Below are 21,401 nucleotides of genomic sequence, written 5' to 3'. Positions count from 1 at the left end.
GAGGGAAGTTTATAGCAATACAATCCTACCTTAAGAAATAAGAAACATCTCAAATAAGCAACCTAACCTTATACCTAAAGCAATTAGAGAAAGAAAAACAAATAAAAAACCCCAGAGATAGCAGAAGGAAAGAACTCATAAAGATCAGATCAGAATTAAATGAAAAAGAAATGAAGGAAACGATAGCAAAGATCAATAAAACTAAAAGCTGGTTCTTTGAGAAGATAAACAAAATTGATACACCATTAGCCAGACTCATGAAGAAAAAAGGGAGAAGACTCAAATCAATAGAATTAGAAATGAAAAAGGACACATAACAACAGACACTGCAGAAATACAAAGGATCATGAGAGATTATTACAAGCAACTATATGTCACTAAAATGGACAAACTGGAAGAAATGGATAAATTCTTAGAAATGCACAACCTTCCAAGATGGAACCAGGTAGAAATAGAAAATATGAACAGACCAATCACAAGCACTGAAATTGAAGCTGTGCTTAAAAATCTTCCAACAAACAGAAGCCCAGGACCAGATGGCTTCACAGGCAAATTCTATCAAACATTTAGAGAAGAGCTAACACCTATTCTTCTCAAACTCTTCCAAAATATAGCAGAGGGAGGATCACTCCCAAACTCATTCTACGAGGCCGCCATCACCCTGATACTAAAACCAGACAAAGATGTCACAAAGAAAGAAATCTACAGGCTAATATCACTGATGAACATAGATGCAAAAATCCTCAACAAAGTACTAGCAAACAGAATCCAACAGCACATTAAAAGGATCATACACCATGATCAAGTGGGGTGTATCCCAGGAATGCAAGCATTCTTCAATATATGCAAATCAATCGATGTGATACACCATATTAACAAATTAAAAGAGAAAAACCATATGATCATCTCAATAGATGCAGAGAAAGCTTTTGACAAAATTCAACACCCATTTATGATAAAAACTCTCCAGAAAGTGGGCATAGAGGGAACTTTCCTCAACATAATGAAGGCCATATATTGCAAACCCACAGCCAACATCGTCTTCAATGGTGAAAAACTGAAACCATTTCCACTAGGATCAGGGACAATACAAGGTTGCCCACTCTCACCACTATTATTCAACATAATTTTGGAAGTTTTAGCCATAGCAATCAGAGAAGAGAAAGAAATAAAAGGAATCCAAATTGGAAAAGAAGAAGTAAAGATGTCACTGTTTGCAGATGACATGATACTATACATAGAGAATCCTAAAGATGCTACTAGAAAACTACTAGAGCTAAGCAATGAATTTGGTAAAGTAGCAGGATACAAAATTAATACACAGAAATCTCTTGCATTCCTACACACTAATGATGAAAAATCTGAAAGTGAAATTAAGAAAACACTCCCATTTACCATTTCAACAAAAAGAATAAAATATCTAGGAATAAACCTATCTAAGGAAACAAAAGACTTGTATGCAGAAAACTATAACACACTGATGAAAGAAATTAAAGATGATACAAATAGATGGAGAGATATACCATGTTCTTGGTTTGGAAGAATCAACACTGTAAAAATGACTATACTACCCAAAGCAATCTACAGATTCAGTGCAATCCCTATCAAACTACCAATGGCATTTTTCATAGAACTAGAAAAAAAAATTCACAATTTGTATGGAAACACAAAAGACCCTGAATAATCAAAGCAATCTTGAGAAAGAAAAATGGAGCTGGAGGAATCAGGCTCCCGGACTTCAGACTATAGTACAAAGCTACAGTAATCAAGACAGTATGATACTGGCACAAAAACAGAAATATAGATCAATGGAACAGGATAGAAAGCCCAGAGATAAACCCATGCACCTTAGGTCAACTAGTCTATGAAGAAGGAGGCAAGGATATACAATGGAGAAAAGACATTCTCTTCTAAGTGGTGCTGGGAAAACTGGACATCTACATGTAAAAGAATGAAATTAGAAAAATCCCTAACACCATACACAAAAATAAACTCAAAATGGATTAAAGACCTAAATGTAAGGCCAGAAACTATCAAACTCTTAGAAGAAAACATAGGCAGAACACTCTATGACATAAATCACAGCAAGATCCTTTTTGACCCACCTCCTAGACAAATGGAAATAAAACAAAAATAAATAAATGGGGGCTTCCCTGGTGGCGCAGTGGTTGAGAGTCCGCCTGCCGATGCAGGGGACACGGGCTTGTGCCCCGGTCCGGGAAGATCCCACATGCCGCGGAGCAGCTGGGCCCGTGAGCCATGGCTGCTAAGCCTGCGCATCCGGAGCCTGTGCTCCGCAACGGGAGAGGCCACAACAGTGAGAGGCCCGCGTACCGCAAAAATAAATAAATAAATAAATGGGACCTAATGAAACTTAAAAGCTTTTGCACAGCAAAGGAAACCGTAAACAAGACAAAAAGACAGCCCTCAGAATGGGAGAATATATTTGCAAATGAAGCAACTGACAAAGGATTAATCTCCAAAATTTACAAGCAGCTCATACAGCTCAATATAAAAAAAAACAAACAACCCAATCCAAAAATGGGTATAAGACCTAAACAGACATTTCGCCAAAGAAGACATACAGATTGCCAACAAACACATGAAAGAATGCTCAACATCATTAATCATTAGAGAAATGCAAATCAAAACTACAATGAGATATCTCACACCATTTAGAATGGCCATGATAAAAAAATCCACAAACAATAAATGCTCAGAGGGTGTGGAGAAAAGGGAACCTGTTGCACTTTTGGTGGGAATGTAAATTGAAACAGCCACTATGGAGAACAGTATGCAGGTTCCTTAAAAAACTAAAAATAGAACTACCATACGGCCCAGCAATCCCACCACTGGGCATATACCCTGAGAAAACCATCATTCAAAAGAGTCATGTATCACAATGTTCATTGCAGCTCTATTTACAGTAGCCAGGACATGGAAGCAACCTAAGTGTCCATCGACAGATGAATGGATAAAGAAGATGTGGCACATATATACAATGGAATATTACTCAGCCATAAAAAGAAACGAAATTGAGTTATTTGTAGTGAGGTGGATGGACCTAGAGTCTGTCATACAGAGCGAAGTCAGAAAGAGAAAAACAAATACCGTACGCTAACACATATATATGGAATCAAAAAAAAAAAAAAGTGGTCATGAAGAACCTAGGGGCAAGATGGGAATGAAGACACAGACCTACAAGAGAATGGACTTGAGGATACGGGGAGGGGGAAGGGTAAGCTGGGACAAAGTGAGACAGTGGCATGGACATGTATACACTACCAAATGTAAAACAGATAGCTAGTGGGAAGCAGCCGCATAGCACAGGGAGATCAGCTCGGTGCTTTGTGACCACCTAGACAGGTGGGATAGGGAGGGTGGGAGGGAGATGCAAGAAGGAGGAGATATGGGGACATATGTATATGTATAACTGATTCACCTTGTTATAAAGCAGAAACTAACACACCATTGTCAAGCAACTATACTCCAATAAAGATGTTAAAAAAAAAGAAAAAGATGGTTACCTTATCTTTGATAAAGGAGGCAAGAATATATAATGGAGAAAAGACAGCTTGTTCAATAAGTGATGCTGGGAAAACTGAACAGCTACATGGAAAAGAATGAAATTAGAACACTCCCTAATACCATACAGTTTCCACGGGGGCAGAATTCACTAGATTCTGAGAAGATTCACACTCCAAACTACCACACTTGGGACAAAGGCTCTTTCAATTGATGTTTTAGTTTAAATTTTATTTCCTGCCCCCAAACATCCATTAAACCCCCAGGAGAAGGAAAAGGGGATGTGACTAGCAATATAGAGAAATTTTCTTCACAACAATGGCCATGGCAAGCTTAGGCACTTTTGGTGAAATCTCTCTGGGAAGTACTGGCAGAGGAATAAAAGACAAACTGACACAGAAGTATTGCTTGGTGTGCATTTCCAGGCTCTGCCTTCTTTCTCATCTCTTGGTGGCAGGTGAAGGAAGAGGAGAAAAGGTTAAACTTTTTTATAAACCGGCAGAATAAGCTTATAACATCCTCTCACTATCTCTGCATAGGTTCTAGTCTCTGCAGCATTATATAAGCTTTGCCCAAAGTAATGAACAGTTGAAAGTCAAATATAGTACTTCACCAAACAACTTAAAAATGGTTGCACACTGGAAAGGATTAAGCTGTAGAGAACACAAATGGACCCAGAGCAACCTTTGCCAAAAGAGAATACTGTGCTAAATGTACAGTCATAGCTCTTTTCCATATGAAGAAACAGTCAGAAGGATAAAAGAACTTGGTCAAAATCACACAGGTAAGTAGGACAGAATCTGGTCTGTCTGTCCTAAGGGTTGTGTTCTTTAACCACCAGGCTAGCTTTTCTCAAATCCGATTCATGCATAGAATAACTATACACCTCTGTTTGCCTTGAATATTCCCTGTTTATACGTATGCCTGCTGCAGTTTTTAATATTGCCCACTTTGACTCCCAAAAGCAACCGAGAACACACAATAATTTGGTCACTCTATCCATGGACCACTGTGGTGGGACTGCCCAGGAAGCTTATTAAAAGTGCAGCTTCCTGGGCTTCCCTGGTGGTGCAGTGGTTGAGGGTCCGCCTGCCGATGCAGGGGACGCGGGTTCGTGCCCCGGTCCGGGAAGATCCCACATGCCGCGGAGCGGCTGGGCCCGTGAGCCATGGCCGCTGAGCCTGCGCGTCCGGAGCCTGTGCTCCGCAATGGGAGAGGCCACAACAGTGAGAGGCCCGCGTACTGCAAAAAAAAAAAAAAAAAAAAGTGCAGCTTCCTGAGCCCTACTCCAGATCTAGATAAGTTTTCTGAGGGTTGGCTCAAGAATCCAGGTACAAGTCTTTTTAAGTGGTTTTGTGGAACCCCCCAGGTGAGTCTCTCGCTCTCTTAAGTTAATAAACCATTTATTCTGCCTCCCCCAGATGCCCAGCCAGGTCCTGTTAAGGTAGGAGTCCCTGCACCACATCAGAGGGATTCTCCCAGCCAAGTAATCTCTGGAGCCTTGGAGAATCTGAATGGTCTCGTGCTGCCCCACCTGCCATGACAAACCTCCTCCAGAGCATTCCCCTTCACAGTTTACCTTCTACAACTCCCAAAGGCAGTCTGCTCCAATGGGGCCTGACTTCGTCTGTCCTAACGTGCACCCGCTGATTCAAGCAGTTTAGGAATACAAGGTGCTCTCAACCAGGGTGGCCCAACCTCTAAAATAGTAGTGCAAGCGGTCTCTACCTCCTGGGCACATCGCCTCTGCAACAGCCCCAGTAAACGAACGTCCCATCTTTGTTTTTCAAGGTCAGCAACAGGGAGTCCCCTCCTAAAGAAGGTTCCCTCTCATTGCCACACTATCAAAGGCTGCCCCAAATGCGATTCCTTCCTGTGGGCCTGATCAGGCTAAGGGCAGAGTTGTCTCTTTCCTTCTCTGAGTCGGACCAAATCGTCTTAGTAACACCTCTTCAGTGCTGGCCATGTTTTTCACGGAGGCTGCTGCTGAGCCTTTATCTCATCCTTTCATGGTGGAGAGAGAGAGGATTATACTGATTTTTACTTCTAGGGGAGAGGGGAATGTAATGATTATGTTGTCATTTTGTATTATGTCCTTTTGTCATGAATTTGTTTTGAATTTCATGTTAAAATGGGCTCACCATTCCCACTTTGTGAGGTCATTCAGCACCCTCGTTTTGCACCTTTAACATCTCTCTCAGTATCACTTGGAAATGTTTGAAATGGCACGAGCTTGTCCTCACATTCCTATCAGTTGTAAATCCAGAGCCCCAACCTGAACCTAACCATTGAGCAGAACACCCCTCCACTACCTGTGTAACACTGGGTAGGCCCCTTAACCTCTTGGTTTTTTTAAGTCCTCAGGTGTAAAAATGTGAGGGTGCTATGAATTTATATTTGGGGCAGGACAAGGTCGAGAAGAGTGTCTTTGCTTTTATTCTTCCAAACTGGAATGTCTTCCCTCTCTTCCCCATGGGTCCAAATCTCACTTGTCCTTCAGGCCCACTGCCAAGGAGCCTTCCCTGATTCCCCAGTCCACACAAATCTCTGCCTCTTAGGGTCAGTGCCATACAACCTAGCTGTCTCTTACGTTAATCTTGCCTCTCAAGCCAACCTCAGAATGTGGGTCTCTCTTGCCCTCCTGTGGCCCCTGGGGCTGTGCCAGCCCACCGGCACGCCCCACATGGGGTGTCTACTAGGCTAGGGCATGGGTGGGGAGGCCCAGGTGTGAGGGGCCAGGCAGAGTACCTCTGCCTGCACCCTGCTCTCCTCCACAAAACTGCCCCTCCTCCTGAAGGCTGCCCCTCAAGTCACAGGTTCCTTATATGACCTCACTGGGTAGTGATGACCTCACAGGCCTTCTCACAGTTTCCATGGCAGGGTAACCATGCAAATGTGCTGCCCTCAGAGAAACTTCCCTACCAGTTCTCCACCAGACACCAATCTCTTTGGTTGTCTGAGAGAGAATGTCTGACCAGATCTTCTATATTTACTCCAACCTGTCCTCTGTTCCCTGGGTGGGCAGTGCAGCAGGTACACTTGAGACCAGGCATCGGTACAGAAGGCACGCTGTACTCACAACCTCACCTGGCTGCCACATGTTCCTGTGGGGCTTGCCCACCACACACACCTAAGCACTTTCCCAGCTGTAAGTAATAGCAGTGACCTGGGACACCTTCAGGGACCCACAGTGCTCACTGCTGAGGACAAGTGAAAGGTCATCCCTGGACAAGTGTGCAGGAAGGTTCTGATCTTTATAAATGTAGCCTTCCCCTTTGGGCTACAGGATGCTTCCATTCAGACCTTTTCCTGATTGGCCTCTTGGCAAAAGGCAAGTGCATTTTTGCTGGCAAATGGTAAATGGAGCAGTTTGAGGAAAAGGGCCACTCTTGAACCGCACCTTCAAGCCCCGGCACCTCTGTGCTGTCATGTAGGCGTCTATATCGGTCCCCTCAGACACATCCCATACTGAGCTGCTGAGTACTAGGGGAGAGGGTGTTGCCACATTGATGGGAAGACCGGAAGAACCAAGGGGGGTGATGAAGTGCTAGTGAGACTGGAGGGCTGAGGAGATGGTGTCCCAGGAGGCTGGGTGGATGTGAGCCTAGACTTGGTACCCGGAACCCGGTTCTGAGTCTCCTGATCACTCTGCCTCAGGATTTGGCCTTGTTCTAATCTAGATAAAAGTATCAGAGGGCTAGAGTTCAGTGTGGTTGAAACAGGCAGTATAAATGGGGCCCAAGAGGGGTTGCCAAGGTGGGTGGGGTTCTTAACCAATTTCTATTAGATTATTCTTTTCCAAACCTTGAAAGGCATTTCCATTAAAGCCTCAGAAGTGACAGACTGCAAGAAATGTTTTCTCTGTTGTGGAAGGGAGAGGTGGAGAGGATCATGATTGCAATTACTTTCGGGTTCTACTGTTTTCCCTGGAAACGGTGAAGAGACTTCCTCATCTGCTGCAGCCATAGGCTCTAGGGATTGCTTTTGCAGCCAGTGTCCCTTCTCTAGGGACTCATAGAGGTGATGGGCCAAGGCTGTGTTTTGGATGTCAAGTAGATTAAAGGTCTTCAGCCAGAAACTGGGAGAGACACGAGAGAGGGAAATTCTGGCAGGAGACTGTGCACAGCAGAAGTGACTGACCAGTTCTGATTTTCTTTGCAGCAGCAGTGGCTCCCGTTTCTCCTCCTACACCTGGTCACTACCATGTCCTCAACTGAGGGTGTGGAGAAACGCAGTTGGGCCGGCATGGGGAGACATCCTGCCTGGTTGGTGGCTACTGGGTCTACGGGGATGTTCCTTTGGCCACGCCAGCAAAGGTGGAAGCAGAGAAGTCAGTCCCCAGACGTGCTCCCAAGAGAAAGCACGCTCCGGAAGAGTTGGACGAAGATCTCAGTTGCTCCAGACCCCAAATCTGGCGATTGTAGCATGGTGCCAGGAGGCGGACCCCACAGAATCTTGCAGGTGAGCCATTCTGAAGAGAGGGCAATGGTTTAACTGCCTAAGGCAGCGAATGCCTCTTCCTGCAGTGACCCCCCACCCCTGCCCCGCTACTGCCCACTGCCACAGATTAGAACCTGAGTCATTCTGCCTGAGCCTTCCTCAGCCAGGAGCCTCCTTCCACACTAAATGGCCATAAGCAAGGAGCCTCAGAAACTGAGGTTTGAAATGAGTCTGCCCTGAACATCCCAGGGCTGAAGCTGGCCTGGAAGAAAACCTGACGTTCCTCTGCTCAATCCTCAGGGGCCCCTTTGTGAGCTGAAGAAAGTCAAGTCTGCACTCTGCGAGCCGAGGAGGATGCAGGAGCAGAGACAGGGTGCAGAGAAGCCTTGGCAGTCTACCACATGGGCTCCTGCCCTGAGCCATTGTCAGCGGCCACCACCACAAACCAGGGGGGAGCTGGGCTTTTTCAAACTGTAAGCAGAAATCTGTGGCTTCCCAAAGAGCCTCCTGCATGGCGTCTCAGGAGGCAGGATAGAGAGACCCAGGAAGACCCGCTCCCTGAAGCAAGAACAGTATGGAGAGTCAAGCAGCACGCACCCTGCCCCGAGGTTCACATGCTCCTTTATTCCCAGCCCTTTCTGTCCCCAGTGGGGTCCCTTACTGCTCAATAAAATGTTTTTTCTGTAACATATTTCTAGGGTCGCCAGTGCTCAGACTTAGGTCACTACTCCTGTGCTAGGCACTCCTGTCACCCGGGGGGATCAGAGCAAAAACTTGAGAGGCTGGGGATGAAGGAGTTTGGGCACAGTCCCTAAAGCATCTCAGTGGTTGCTTCTCATCTTCTGTGAGAAGGCACATCCCCAGTGGGTGTGTGCGTGTGTGTGTGTGTGTGTGTGTGTGTGTGTGTGTTGGGGGGAGGGGGTCCCTAGAGGAGGCAGCTGGGGGAGGGCCTGAGGCTGGAAATGGGGAATGGCGTGCGGCCTCTGAGCAAGCACAGGCACTTAGCCCTTGAGGTTTCTGGGAAAGCTAGAGCCACAAGGGCCACGAGATAAGGCAAGCGTAGCAGCAGAACCCAGGTGCCAGGTCTTTCCTCAGAACCTATACTTCTCCACAAGGCCAGGCCTTCCATGCTCAGGTAGGAGGGATCCTGGCCAGAAGGTCAGCCAGCAGCTCTGGGAGGAAGTTTGCCGCGGTGGGGGCTCTGCTGCCATGGAAACGACTTCATTTCCTTCCACTCAAATAGCCTACTGACTGGGTTCCTGCTCTGTTGAGTAAAAGGGTTGCTGACTCTCCCCAGAAGGTTGTTCAGTTCACATCCCAAAAGTCCCTCTATTCAGGCCCTGGGGAGGTGTAGCAACTCCTGAGGGTGCTCTTTCCTGAGGCTGGCTGACAGAAGTGGGGGAGGTTCCTGATAGTTCCCAGGTGCTGGTTCAAGTCCCCAGAGAATGGTCATGCAGGTTGGGGTGTCAAGTAGGTGGAGAGAGAAGGTCGGGGGCAGAGGGCCTCTTCCTGAATCCAGAGCTCACAAGGTTACCCCCCCACGAAATTTCCAGAAACCATCTCTTCCCCCACACCAGCCCCCATGGTCCAGTACCGGGAAACCGGGAGCCCAGAGCACTTGTGGCCACAGAGACAACTCGCACGCAGCCCTCGGGGTGGACGGGGCTGGCTGCAGGCAGATGGGGACGAGGTGTGCTCCCGGGAGGCCTCAGGCTGAAGGTGGCCCTCTGAGAGAAGCACCCCAGCTTGGACAGGAAGGTTAGAGGTGGGGAGAGCAACCTAGGGCGCCCCCTCGGAGCAGTGGGAGTGGGAAGAGGGGAGGGGGCGGAGGGAACCCGCGATGGGAGGCGAGTGGGCTCTCAGCAGAGGCCAGTTTAGCCCGCGGGAGCTGCCTCTGAGCAGGGCGCAGGAGGGCAGTGCCGCCCTGTGGCTGCTGGGCTTCGCGGATCGCGGCTCTCCGCACACGGGTCACAGGGTCCTGTGACACTGTATCCCCTCCTTCACCCCGTCCCCTCGCGAGGCTGCGCCGCTGGGTGGTCTGTGTCGACAGGCAGAACCCCATCGCCCGCCCCTCTCAGACCCGCCTCTGCCCGCCTGCCTGGCCCTGTGCAGCTTGCGGCCTGGGGGCCTCGAAGGTCCCCGTGCACTCAGCCAGCGGCCTCTGCTGTGTCTGCTGCTCCTGCTGGGTCTGCTGCTGCGGCCGGTAACCCGTGCAGACCACGCCAGGCACCTCCAGCACCCCAAGTCCGCGGGAGCGCACACAGGCCCTGATGCGGGACTTCCCACTTGTGGACGGGTGGCTGCAGTATGTGCGGGCTGCTGGGGGCCGGTGGGGGCCTAGCCTGGCCCTGGGCAGGGGAGGAGGTCTGGAGCATGCAGAGCTAGTGGGGAGGCTCCCTCACACCACCCCTGGATGTCCTCTCCATCATCTACAGATGCCCTTCCCCTTCTCTGTCATCCCCTCCCTGGTGGGAACCCCTCAGCCCAGGCCGCAGCTGCTCCTAGTATAGTCTGTGTGACAGTGTGAGGTGGGGACCCCCAGGCTGGCCCAGGCCAGGCATTGTGTCCTGCCTGATCTCAAGACCTAAGGAGCCCACCCATTTGCCTTGACCTCCCTCCAGCCACAAGGACATGCCCCTGGTCCTGAGGCAGTTTTACCACAATGGGCTACAGGATGTTAATCTGCACAATTTTAGCCATGGCCAGACCAGCTTGGACAGGCTGAAAGACGGTCTCGTGGGTGCCCAGGTACCAAAGGGACACACAAGGTGCCACCATGGCTGCTGGGGAATGTGGGGCCCTTTGGGGGCCTCAGAGACCACAGGTTAGTCACACTGGAATTAAGTTACCATAGTGACCTAGAAAGTGCCATGCCATGGATGCTGGGGGCTACAGGGGTCACAGTGAGCCAGCCTGACGGGCATTCAAGTACCACAGAGAAAGCAACGCATTACATGTGACTTTCGGGCACAGTGAGTGCTGTGCCAGCTGAGCCCCAAGGAGTTCCAAAGCCCAAACTAAGCCCTGGCCTTCCCTCAGTTCTGGTCAGCCTACGTCCCATGCCAGACCCACGAACGGGATGCTGTGCGCCTCACCCTGGAGCAAACTGACCTCATCCGCCTCATGTGTGCCTCCTATTCTGAGCTGGAACTTGTGACCTCAGTTAAAGGTAGATGGGGCACTTCCCTGGTAGTCCAGAGGTTAAGACTCCACGCTTCCACTGCAGGGGACTCGGGTTTGATCCCCGGTGGGGGAACTAAGAGCCCTCAAGCTGCGTGGCACGGCCAAAAAAAAAAAAAAAGGTAAACAGACTGGTGGTGATAGGTGTTAGGGACTTCAGTAAGCTACCCCTGCCTTGAAAATGATCATCTGACCTACCTGCCCCCAGCTCTCAACAATACCTGGAAGTGGGCTTGCCTCATTGGTGTGGAGGTGGCCACTCACTGGACAGTAGGCTCTCCAGCTTGCATACCTTCTGTGCGCTGGGTGTGAGCTACGTGACACTCACCCACACCTGCAACACGCCCTGGTGAGCACAGTGCAGATGGTGAGGGCCCAGTGAGGCAGGGATCTGCCCAAGATCACGCTGGGGCCCAAAGCAAGTTTACCCCTGGGATCCGGCCCTGAACCTGGGGTGGGGAGGGGAATGGAGGTTTGCAGAACAAGACTGAATCCCCAGAAGGGCCCTCCTACTGCCAGGCACAGCCCAGTTTGGGTCCCTCCTCTTGCACCAGTTGCAGGTGTAGATGGTTTGACAGAACCTCTTTCTAGGCTCTTGTAGCCAAGCCATGGCCACCAGTCAGACTGCCTCCTGGCCATCCTGCAGGGCACAGAGCTCAGCAAAGGGTATCCACCCCTTCTACAGCAATGTCAGTCGGCTGACCGGCTTTGGCGAGGTAAGGACCCGGGTTCCATACCCTGCCCCACATGAATGTACAGCCCCGCCTGTTCCCTACAGATAAATGCACACAAGATGAATGCAGCCCTGATGCCCTCTCCCCATCCTGTCCCTGCAGAAGGTGGTGGCAGAAATGAACCGCCTGGGCATGATGGTGGACTTGTCCCATGTCTCGGATGCTGTGGCATGGCGAGCCCTAGAAATGTCACAGGCACCTGTCATCTTCTCCAACTCAGCTGCCCGGGGTATGTGCAAGAACACTTGGAATGTTCCTGATGATATCCGGCAGCTTCTGGTGAGACTGCCCTGGCCCTCAAACCTAAAGCAAGAGGTTCAAACCAGGAGCCCTTGAACCTGAGCCTCTTCTCCCTCAATTTCCTCAAACCCCAGGTTAAATATCTTCTGCCCCCAAAACCACGATCCACAGCCCCTGAACTCTTGCACCCTAGGTGGGGGTCTAGGCGGTGAGATACTCCTCCAAACCCGGAAACCCAGGGCCAAGACACCACCCAGACCAGGGCTGCGGCTCCTCCATTCACACAAACCCAGAGAGGAGACGACTCTGACCTCAAAGCCAGGGCTGAACACCTTCCTCACAGGGGCCGAGAGAGTGAACAGGCAGGTGGCTGTGCTGGGGGCCAAGGTGACCGTCCACCAGTCTGCCCCTGCAGAAGAAGAATGGTGGCATCGTGATGGTGTCCTTGTCCGTGCGGGTGCTGCAGTGCAACCCGTTAGCCAACGTGTCTATTGTGGCAGGTGAGCCTCACCCTGGGCTCTCTGAAAACTGATTTGGAGCTGAAGCTGGGTCCAAATTTGGGGAGGACTTCAGAAGAGCCCCAGGGGTTTGACCCACCTATTGGCAATAGGTACAGCTCCCCAAAACCCAATAATGGACGGTACACAGCACCTTGGTGCCATGTGGAACTGGAGCCACGGAATCAAAACTGTGATACTGATGGGTATCAGGGAGGCTGTCAGACACAGAGCCCGGGTGCTGCCCATCTGTGCCTCTACAGGGGCTCCTAAAGCGCACTGCCCCTACCTCTGGCCAAGGGACTGGACAGCTCCTTAGGTCTCTGGGGTCTTCTTCAGTTGTACTCTTGTTCCTCTCTCATCCTCCACACCCGAGGAAAGGAGCCCCCACAGGTTCTCAAGGAGACTGGGAGGCAGGGTGAATCTTGGGTGGGAAATGGCCCAAACAGGGTGCTCTGGGGTCCACTCCAAATCTGAAGTCCAGTCTAGAGCCAGCTGGGATCACTTCAGATCAAACCTCAGGGCCCTCTAGTTGGTATCTCGGTGCCAGGCCATGAAGGAACTGGCCTGTTTGACCTACAGGCTGAAAAAAGGGGAATCAACAGAGGCCAGTCATCACCCCCACCCCTGCCCTGGAAGCCCCACACTGCTGACTTTCCATTCTTCAGATCACTTCGACCACATCAGGGCAGTCGTTGGATGCAAGTTCATCGGGATTGGTGGAGATTATGATGGGGCTGGCCGGTGAGTGCTTCCCCGTGGCTTGTCTCGGGCTGGCTGGGCAGCAATGGGGCTTTCACAGCCACCGTGCCCACCACACTGTGGTCCTCATGGCCTTGACCATAGCCTCAGGTGTGCTGGTCCAACTGGTATCTCCCCTCTCCCAGGGTCTGCTACCTGGGCTCTCCTGTCTGTTTGGCCCTACTCTAGGTCATCATATTTGTCTAAAACACCACACAGAGCTCATCTGCCCAGCATCTGTGCCCATCCAGTGCCAGCAGACCCACGGCCTCTGAGCAGACTCTTAGCAAGGTCTGGGCTGGGCTGACCATCTTCTCTGCCTGCAGTTGGGCCTGTGCATGCAGGGGGGTCAACCCAGTTCTTAAAAAGCTTTTCTTCTCTTTAAATGGAGGCAAAAATTGCATTCAGTGAAAGGCACAGATCTTAACAGTACAATTTGATGACTTTTGGTGAATAGTCGAGGCGCTTTGGGGGCCTTCCTCTGAAGGATGAAGAGCAGGAGTGAATCACCTACTGTCTCCAAGTCTCCATTTTCCATATCTGACCAGGGCTGCGGTTCAGTGGACCCTGGACACATAGGGCTTTGGTTCTGACTCAGGACCAGGGGACAGGTCTGAGGCCCAACAGCTGGCTGGCTGGCAGCCACACAGGTTCCCACAGGGACTGGAGGACATGTCCATATACCCGGTACTGATAGAGGAGTTGTTGGGGCGTGGCTGGAGTGAGGAAGAGCTCTGGGGTGTGCTTTGAGGAAACGTGCGGTGGGTCTTCAGACAGGTGGAACAGGTATGCTGGGCTGGGCAAAAGAGTAGCTCTGAGCAGGTGGTCCGAGCAGGTGTACGTGGGGGTGCTGTGAGAGGTGCTGCCCGCTGACTGCCACCTCCTGGTACGGGAGGAGAACGAGGGACAGAGTCCCTTGGAGGATGAGTTCCCAGATGAGCAGCTGGGCAGCTCTTGCCTCTCCGTCCTCCCACATCTGCATCAGAGAGAGGATCTGGCTCCAGACCAGAAACTAACCAGAGCTGTGGTTTGTGGGAATCCCATTTTGTCACCTAAGTGGTCATTCTCAAAATCTTGCCCCCACATGGGCCCAGGCCCCACAGTTATTGCTGCCTTCCCAGTCCTCATTGTTTGGCTCTGGTGATCCAGTTAATCCTGCCAGATGTCACTTTGGCAGCCACAGATACCCCACAAAGTTTCCTTGCATGCGAGCACAAACATTTCCTGAAAATAAATGTTTTAGAAATGGAATCAGCACGAGTGTCCTTCTCCATGGTGGGGTCTGTGGTGCAGGCTCCCAATACTGGGGTTTGGTGGGGGACTCTGCAGTTTAGACACCAGATACTCAAGGAAGACCTGTTGGCAGTGGCCTGAGGAAACCCAGGTGGCTTGGCTCAGCACTGGAAGAAGACAGTGGGTGGCTCTGGCTGTGGGAGGGTGGACCTTACTCGGTTCCCTCTGTGTAGCTCACCTCAATCCACATCCTGACCCGCTGAGTACCACCTGGGGATCTTTCAGGGAATTCTGGTTCACATGCCCAAGAAGAGAACATGCCTAGATCACAAATGATCTTTGCACCTATTTGGACAGAGCCCAGAATCTCAGGCTACTTAATGGGCCATGGACCTCCAATGGCTAGACACCTCCTTCCCTGTTCCTCAGGGACTTCCTCTCTAATCGGTTCAGGCTACTTCGACAACCACCCCATCTCCCCCCAGTTCATCAATGATAATAGCAACTGCACTAATTATATCCCAAATCGAGTAAATACATTGAGTTAATCATGAGAGGTAGGGCTTCCCTGGGGGCGCAGTGGTTAAGAATCCACCTGCCAATGCAGGGGACACGGGTTCGAGCCCTGGTCTGTGAAGATCCAACATGCCATGGAGCAACTAAGCCCGTACGCCACAACTACTGAGCCCACGTGCCGCAACTACTGAAGCCCGGGTGCCTAGAGCCGGTGCTCTGCAACAGGAGAAGCCACCACAATGAGAAGCCTGCGCACCGCAACGAAGAGGAGCCCCCGCTCACCGCAACTAGAGAAAGCCCATGTGCAGCAACGAAGACCCAACACAGCCAAAAATAAACAAATAAATAAAATTTAAAAAGAAAAGAGATACAATACAGTATTGTTAACCATAGTTGCCATGCTGTACGTTACATTCCAGAATGTATTTGTCTTGTAACTGGAAGTTTGTATCCTCTGACCACCTTCACCCATTTCCCCCCAACCTCATCCCCATAGGTTAAAATTTTAAATAGAGAAGCCCAGATAAGCTTCAATGAGAAGATGACATCTGAGCAGAGATTTGAGTTAGCCAAGTTGGTATCTAGTGGAAGAGTGCCCAGGAGAGGAAAGGGCCACGTGCAAAGACCCTGGGGCAGGAGCTTGTCTGGTGTGTTAGAAGAACAGGAAGGAGGCCACTGTGGTTGCAGCACAGAACGGAGAAGAGAGTAATGGAAGTCAGATACACAGTGGATGGAGAGCAGTAAGCAGATAGGACACAGTGGTCAGACCCTGAATGGCCTTGTAGGACGCTCTGCGGTCTTTGTTAGCTCTTCACGATAGGAGCCAGTGAAGGGTTTTAAGGAGAGGAGTGGCGTGACTGATCACATTCCCCATGATCACGGTGACTGCTGTATGAAAAACAGACTGTGGGGGCCACGGTAGACACAGGCAGGTCAGTTAGAAGGCTCTCCAGTCACCGATGTCAGAGCTGATGGTGGCTCAGGACGGAGAGATAGTAGGGGGGGTGGTGAGAAGTGGTCACATTCTAAAAATATTCTGAAGGTAGAGCAACAGGAGTCAAATGAAGAAAATCAAAATCCCATGTCCCAGAGATAACTGTAAATTTATTTATTCTAAGCAAACAAGGTCCTGTCTAAAAACCACAAAGCTTGCCCAGGATGTTCTTCTCAGAGGTACTAACTTTTTACTTCTCAGCCTACTCCGGCCTGGCCTCCCCCTCTGCCACCCTCCCCAAACCGCTCTGATTAAAGTCACCAATTACCTCGAAGTTGCTCAATCTACGAGACACTGACCTGTCCTCAATCTTGTTTTGTTAGCAGCACATGGCATGGTTGAGCCTCCCCTCTTCCTTGATCTCTCTCCTCCCTGGGTTCGTCGACTGCACACTCTCCCAGTTTTTCTCTCTACCCCTGCTTTTCAGTCTCTTTTGCTGGTTTCACCTCCTCCCCTCACATGTTGAGGCTGCTCCTTAGTCGTGGGCCCTCTTCCCTTCTAATCTAACACATCCTCCCTCACAAATTTATTCACTCCCATGGTTTAAAATATTGGCCATGATCATCTCCAAAGGCATCCCAACCTCACACCAACTGCTCAAAACACAACCCCACTCTGATGTCTTAAGGGCATCTTCTACTCAACATGTAGAAAACAAAGCCTTGATCTTCCCTCCTAAGCCTTGTCCTCTGTCTCCAATTATTTATTCAACAGACACTTACTGAGCCCCTAAGATATGCCAAGCACTGGTAGGCACTAGAGATAAAATGATGAGGCAGGAGGGAAAGGTTCAATAGAACAGAGGGTTATAGAAAGGGAACTTACAAATATGTGTGAAATTAAAACCACGTATGGTGCTATGAAGGAGCAGTTACGTAAGGCTGTGGGAGTCTAGGTCAGCAGGGAAGAGACTGATGGGGGTTGAGGAGGGCCTCCCTTAAGAAATAATCTCTGGGGACTTCCCTGGTGGTGCAGTGGTTCAGAATCTGCCTGCCAGCACTATTTACAATAGCCAGGACATGGAAGCAACCTAAGTGTTCATTGACAGAATAGATAAAGAAGATGTGGCACATATACACAATGGAATATTACTCAGCCATAAAAAGAAACGAAAGTGATTTATTTGTAGTGAGGTGGATGGACCCAGAGTCTGTCCTACAGAGTGAAGTAAGTCAGAAAGAGAAAAACAAATACCATATGCTAACACATATATATGGAATCTAAAAAATAAAAATGGTTCTGAAGAACCTAGGGGCAGGACAGGAATAAAGACACAGACATAGAGAATGGACTTGAGGACACAGGGATAGGGAAGGATAAGCTGGGAAGAAGTGAGTGTCACTGACATACATACACTACCAAATGTAAAATAGACAGCTAGTCGGAAGCAGTTGCATAGCACAGGGAGATCAGGTCAGTGCTGTGTGACCACCTAGAGGGGTGGGATAGGGAGAGTGGGAGGGAGACGCAAGAGGGAGGGGATATGGGGATATATGTATACGTATAGCTGATTCACTTTGTTATACAGCAGCAACTAACACAACAATGTAAAGCAATTATACTCCAATAAAGATGTTAGAAAAAAATAATAGTGTTGTGAAATAAAAAAGACATGGTAAGTGGCGGCATTTGGGAATTGTTTGTTGTATTACAATGAAACCTTCACGAACTGTAATTTGTTGGTTATGCCATATTTATGTATTTTTATTTTTACTATAAGAAGTATCCTTCCAGAATATTTTAGCCAAGCCTGTAACAACATTCTGTATGTGTGTTTGTGTGTGCGTACATGCATGTGTGTATATGTATGGGGCGGGCGGGCAGGTTACAGGAAAGAGAAGTGTAGAGCTGACAGAGATAGGTCAATCCAGCAGATTTTTGCATTTCCCTTCTCTGACACCTTAGGAAAATCCATCCACATACACATTCCATGTGTTTCTGTTGGGATTGTCAATCCCAGTGTCAGTATACTCCTTGAAGTTTGATACAGACATACCAAGAGAAAGGAGTTCTCTCTCTTCCTTTGGATCCTAAGTTATTAAGATAAGATTAGGAGGTTACTAAATGCCATTTTTCTCACTATGTGTAAAAACCTTGGCTGAGAATGTCTAGTGGGAACCAAAGCCAAGAGATTAGAAAAAGAAAGAGCTGCTTAACATCATTTGATAACCTGGATCAGACTGTTCCTGAAGCCCTTCTTTGGGTAATCTCAATAACATCATCCATTATTTTTTCTTTTGTATCTATGCCAATTTGAGCTGTTTCTGTCTCATGCTACCAAATGGATACCATCTACTTCAACTGAATCATCCAGTGGAGATATTTTTTCATTTCTAAATGGAGGCTTGGGTCAATAAAATGTACGGGATTCCTAAGAGATAACCAAAGCCCAACCCAAGAATCTCTGACCCAAGCCTTACTCCATCTGGATAAAAATTCAGATTTTGGTTTCTTCGCATGGGACCTTCTCAAACACTCTTGTTTCTCACAGAGTTTGCACTCACTCCTGGGCTACTATGCGGTGACCTTCCAGCCCAATCAAGCCCTGCCCCCAGGTCCCCTACACCAATATCAGCCCACTTGGAGATGCAGGAGGGGGCAGTGGAGCAATCAGAGACCCAGTTGGCAGGCTTGAGAGAACCCTTCCTAGCCCCTGTACCTCATCAAACTTCACAGTGTACTGAGTTGATTTATGAGAAAAGGTTATTAAAGCATGTAAGAGCTCCTGCTGGAGAGAAAATTATCTGTATAAACAAAGTGTTATTACAGGAATCGGGGAGGCCACATGTGGGAAAGGTCATTAAAATAAGGAAAAACTGGCATATCAATCCCTTCTAAATCACTGATCTCGCATGAGAGAAGTTAAATATCTCTATATCTCACATGTTTCTTTTTGATCATTAGTCCTTCCAGCTCAGAAGGGGACATTCTCAGATGCTAAATTGCTGAGTACTTTAAATTAGGGGGAACTTCTAAGACATAAGTTGTGAAGTTGGATTTTTGAAGGAGGGCTCAATTAGAGACTGCGTAGTAATACAAAGCAGGCACTTGAATCTCTAGAGTGTTATTTTCTCTCCTACAAATGAAAGACTAATTTTTTTCCTTTGCTTCATTTGACAAGATTTGATATTTTCCATTCTTTCTCCTAACAAGGGGGAATGCACAACAGTCACCCTGTATACAGTGGTGTAATTCACAGAAATGATTTTCAGGCTTTGGGTTAAGAAAACAAATCCCCTTAGTAGATTAGTTTGTATTAAAAAAAAAAATTTCAGTTAGGGCCAGATTCCTCCCATGGAAATCATATTAGTAAACAGTTGGTTCCATTAAGATGTTTTACTCAAGTTTGGTTCTCTGAGCCAGATTCCTTTGTTCTTAACAAGGGGTTTTGACAGCCCAGCTCAGACTACTGATCTATATTCTTCAAGCGAGTGAGCAATATAATGAGCCTTTGATTTCCCTTTTATTCATTCTTTGGAACTTTAATTCTGGAGTTTAGAGACAATGATATTATATCTAAATGTTATCAAAAGTTTTGTTTGCAATGTAAAATTAGGTGCAATTAAGTGGTGGTGTAAAGATATTATGATGGCATTTTAGTCAGGGGCCCTAGCACTACTTGAATTCTTGCCTTAGGTACACCACTATTTCTTTTATAATGTTTCCAAGGGAGATACTAAACAAAGGAGGCAAAATACAGGGGCTTTGACCCCCAAACACCAAAGCAGAATTCAAGCACCCTGGGCTCAAATCCATAGAGAGCTCCTGTAGCCATGTGAGGCAGGTTTAAATGGACTAGAAGCAAGTAGAAAGGCTATTATTCTGTCTCAACAAAGCCCGACAAATTTGAGTGCTTATCTTTGCAAAGTTTTCAGTGCCTAAGCCTGAACTGGGAATTCTTAGGATCTAGTGGTAAAGAAGCATCCAAAGAGAGATGTCTGGACTTTCATGCAGTGTAGCAGTACCAGGCCAATATACCACCCCAAAGGAGAAAAGATGAATTTTTAAATCACGTAGTGACTCCACCCAAAGTGGCCCCTATTTGCAGGTGGAGGAAAGTGGCTATCATGAAAAAGAGGAGTCAAAGAGCTCTTCTCCATTCTTAGAAACCAAAATGTGAAAATTTTTCATACCCCAGCATTGCGTATGTTAACATATGTCTACTTGGCTCATTTAGGAGATCCTTTATCTCAATTGCATTAGTGTGGTCTTTTATATAATGCTAGACATAATTAGTCATCCAATGTAATGAGTTTGAACTGAATTGTGATTTGTACTAGAGTCCCCATAGTTACACTCAAAGTCCTCCAAATTTATTTAAAAGCATTCATGCTATGAACATCTATTATTTTGCGGTCTGTCATCTTTTTATCTTTGTTCTGGTAGCTATATCCTAATTTCCCCACCTTCAATCCATGTGCTTCTCGTGGCGTTGACTCTACCTTTAACTCAAGAATGGGATGAATGACCCAGACCTGGCCAAAGTCCTGCATCCTGATGGTACCAATAATCCAATCAAAGATGAGCACATGGGGGCTTCCCTGGTGGTGCAGTGGTTAAGAATCCGCCTGACAATGCAGGGTACACGGGTTCGAGCCCTGGTCCGGGAAGATCCCACATGCCGCGGAGCAAGTAAGCCTGTGTGCCACAACTACTTAAGGCCGAGCGTCTAGAGCCCGTGCTCCACAACAAGAGAAGCCACCGCAGTGAGAAGCCCACATACCGCACAGCAACAAAGACCCAACGCAACCAAAAATAAAGAAATTAAAAAAAAAAAAAAAGATGAGCACACGGGCTGATACAGTCCCATCAGAGTGGACCCCAGAATGTTTTTTGGAAATGCTAGGATAAAGACGCTCACTCTTTTTCACTGGATTTCAGTGTTGAAGCATGCAGTTCCAAGAGCTGATGACAGTCATTTTTCAAGCATGAGATGGAAGCCACCAAGAATGGAGACAACATTAAGGCAACATAGCTGAGAAATGTACAGAGAAAAAGTAAATTCTGGAGACATCATTTGAGCCCTGGATCAAGTCATATCTGAGGCTGGTATGTCTTTGAATTACTTGATTTACAAGAGCCAATAAATTCTTTTCCATGTGTAAGCCAGTTTGGGTTGAATTTTTATCTTTTGTAGACTTAAAAAATGCCATAAATGATACACATATGTGCATTTCATAAAAATTAACCAGGATAAAATAACACTAAAGGATAAAGATAATTCTAAAAACCCACACACTAGTAATAAAAATTAGATCTAAAATGTTTGAGTACCTACTATAGGCCAGACATTATTACAAC

The 21,401-nt window shown here is 48.0% G+C and overlaps 2 protein-coding genes across 2 annotated transcripts; both read left to right on the top strand.

The window, feature by feature from the left end:
- The first annotated feature begins 6,491 nt into the window (after positions 1 to 6,491).
- Positions 6,492 to 9,682, top strand: LOC137221048 (DPEP2 neighbor protein-like). The gene is given in 3 exon segments (XM_067730252.1): positions 6,492 to 6,558; positions 7,687 to 7,986; positions 9,519 to 9,682. Coding segments are annotated over 3 exon segments (531 nt in total).
- Positions 9,683 to 9,805: 123 nt separating this feature from the next.
- On the top strand, positions 9,806 to 20,220 carry LOC137221047 (dipeptidase 2-like). The gene is given in 14 exon segments (XM_067730251.1): positions 9,806 to 9,932; positions 10,044 to 10,179; positions 10,181 to 10,261; positions 10,587 to 10,713; positions 11,005 to 11,134; positions 11,354 to 11,392; positions 11,395 to 11,494; positions 11,792 to 11,861; positions 11,982 to 12,158; positions 12,535 to 12,619; positions 13,285 to 13,360; positions 14,008 to 14,143; positions 14,217 to 14,384; positions 20,149 to 20,220. Coding segments are annotated over 14 exon segments (1,524 nt in total).
- Positions 20,221 to 21,401: the final 1,181 nt, after the last annotated feature.

The sequence above is a fragment of the Pseudorca crassidens genome, chromosome 3, assembly GCF_039906515.1.
Source record: "Pseudorca crassidens isolate mPseCra1 chromosome 3, mPseCra1.hap1, whole genome shotgun sequence".
NCBI lineage: Eukaryota > Metazoa > Chordata > Mammalia > Artiodactyla > Delphinidae > Pseudorca > Pseudorca crassidens.
Note: the sequence above shows the minus strand (reverse complement) of the source record. Positions and strands in the feature narration are given on the sequence as shown.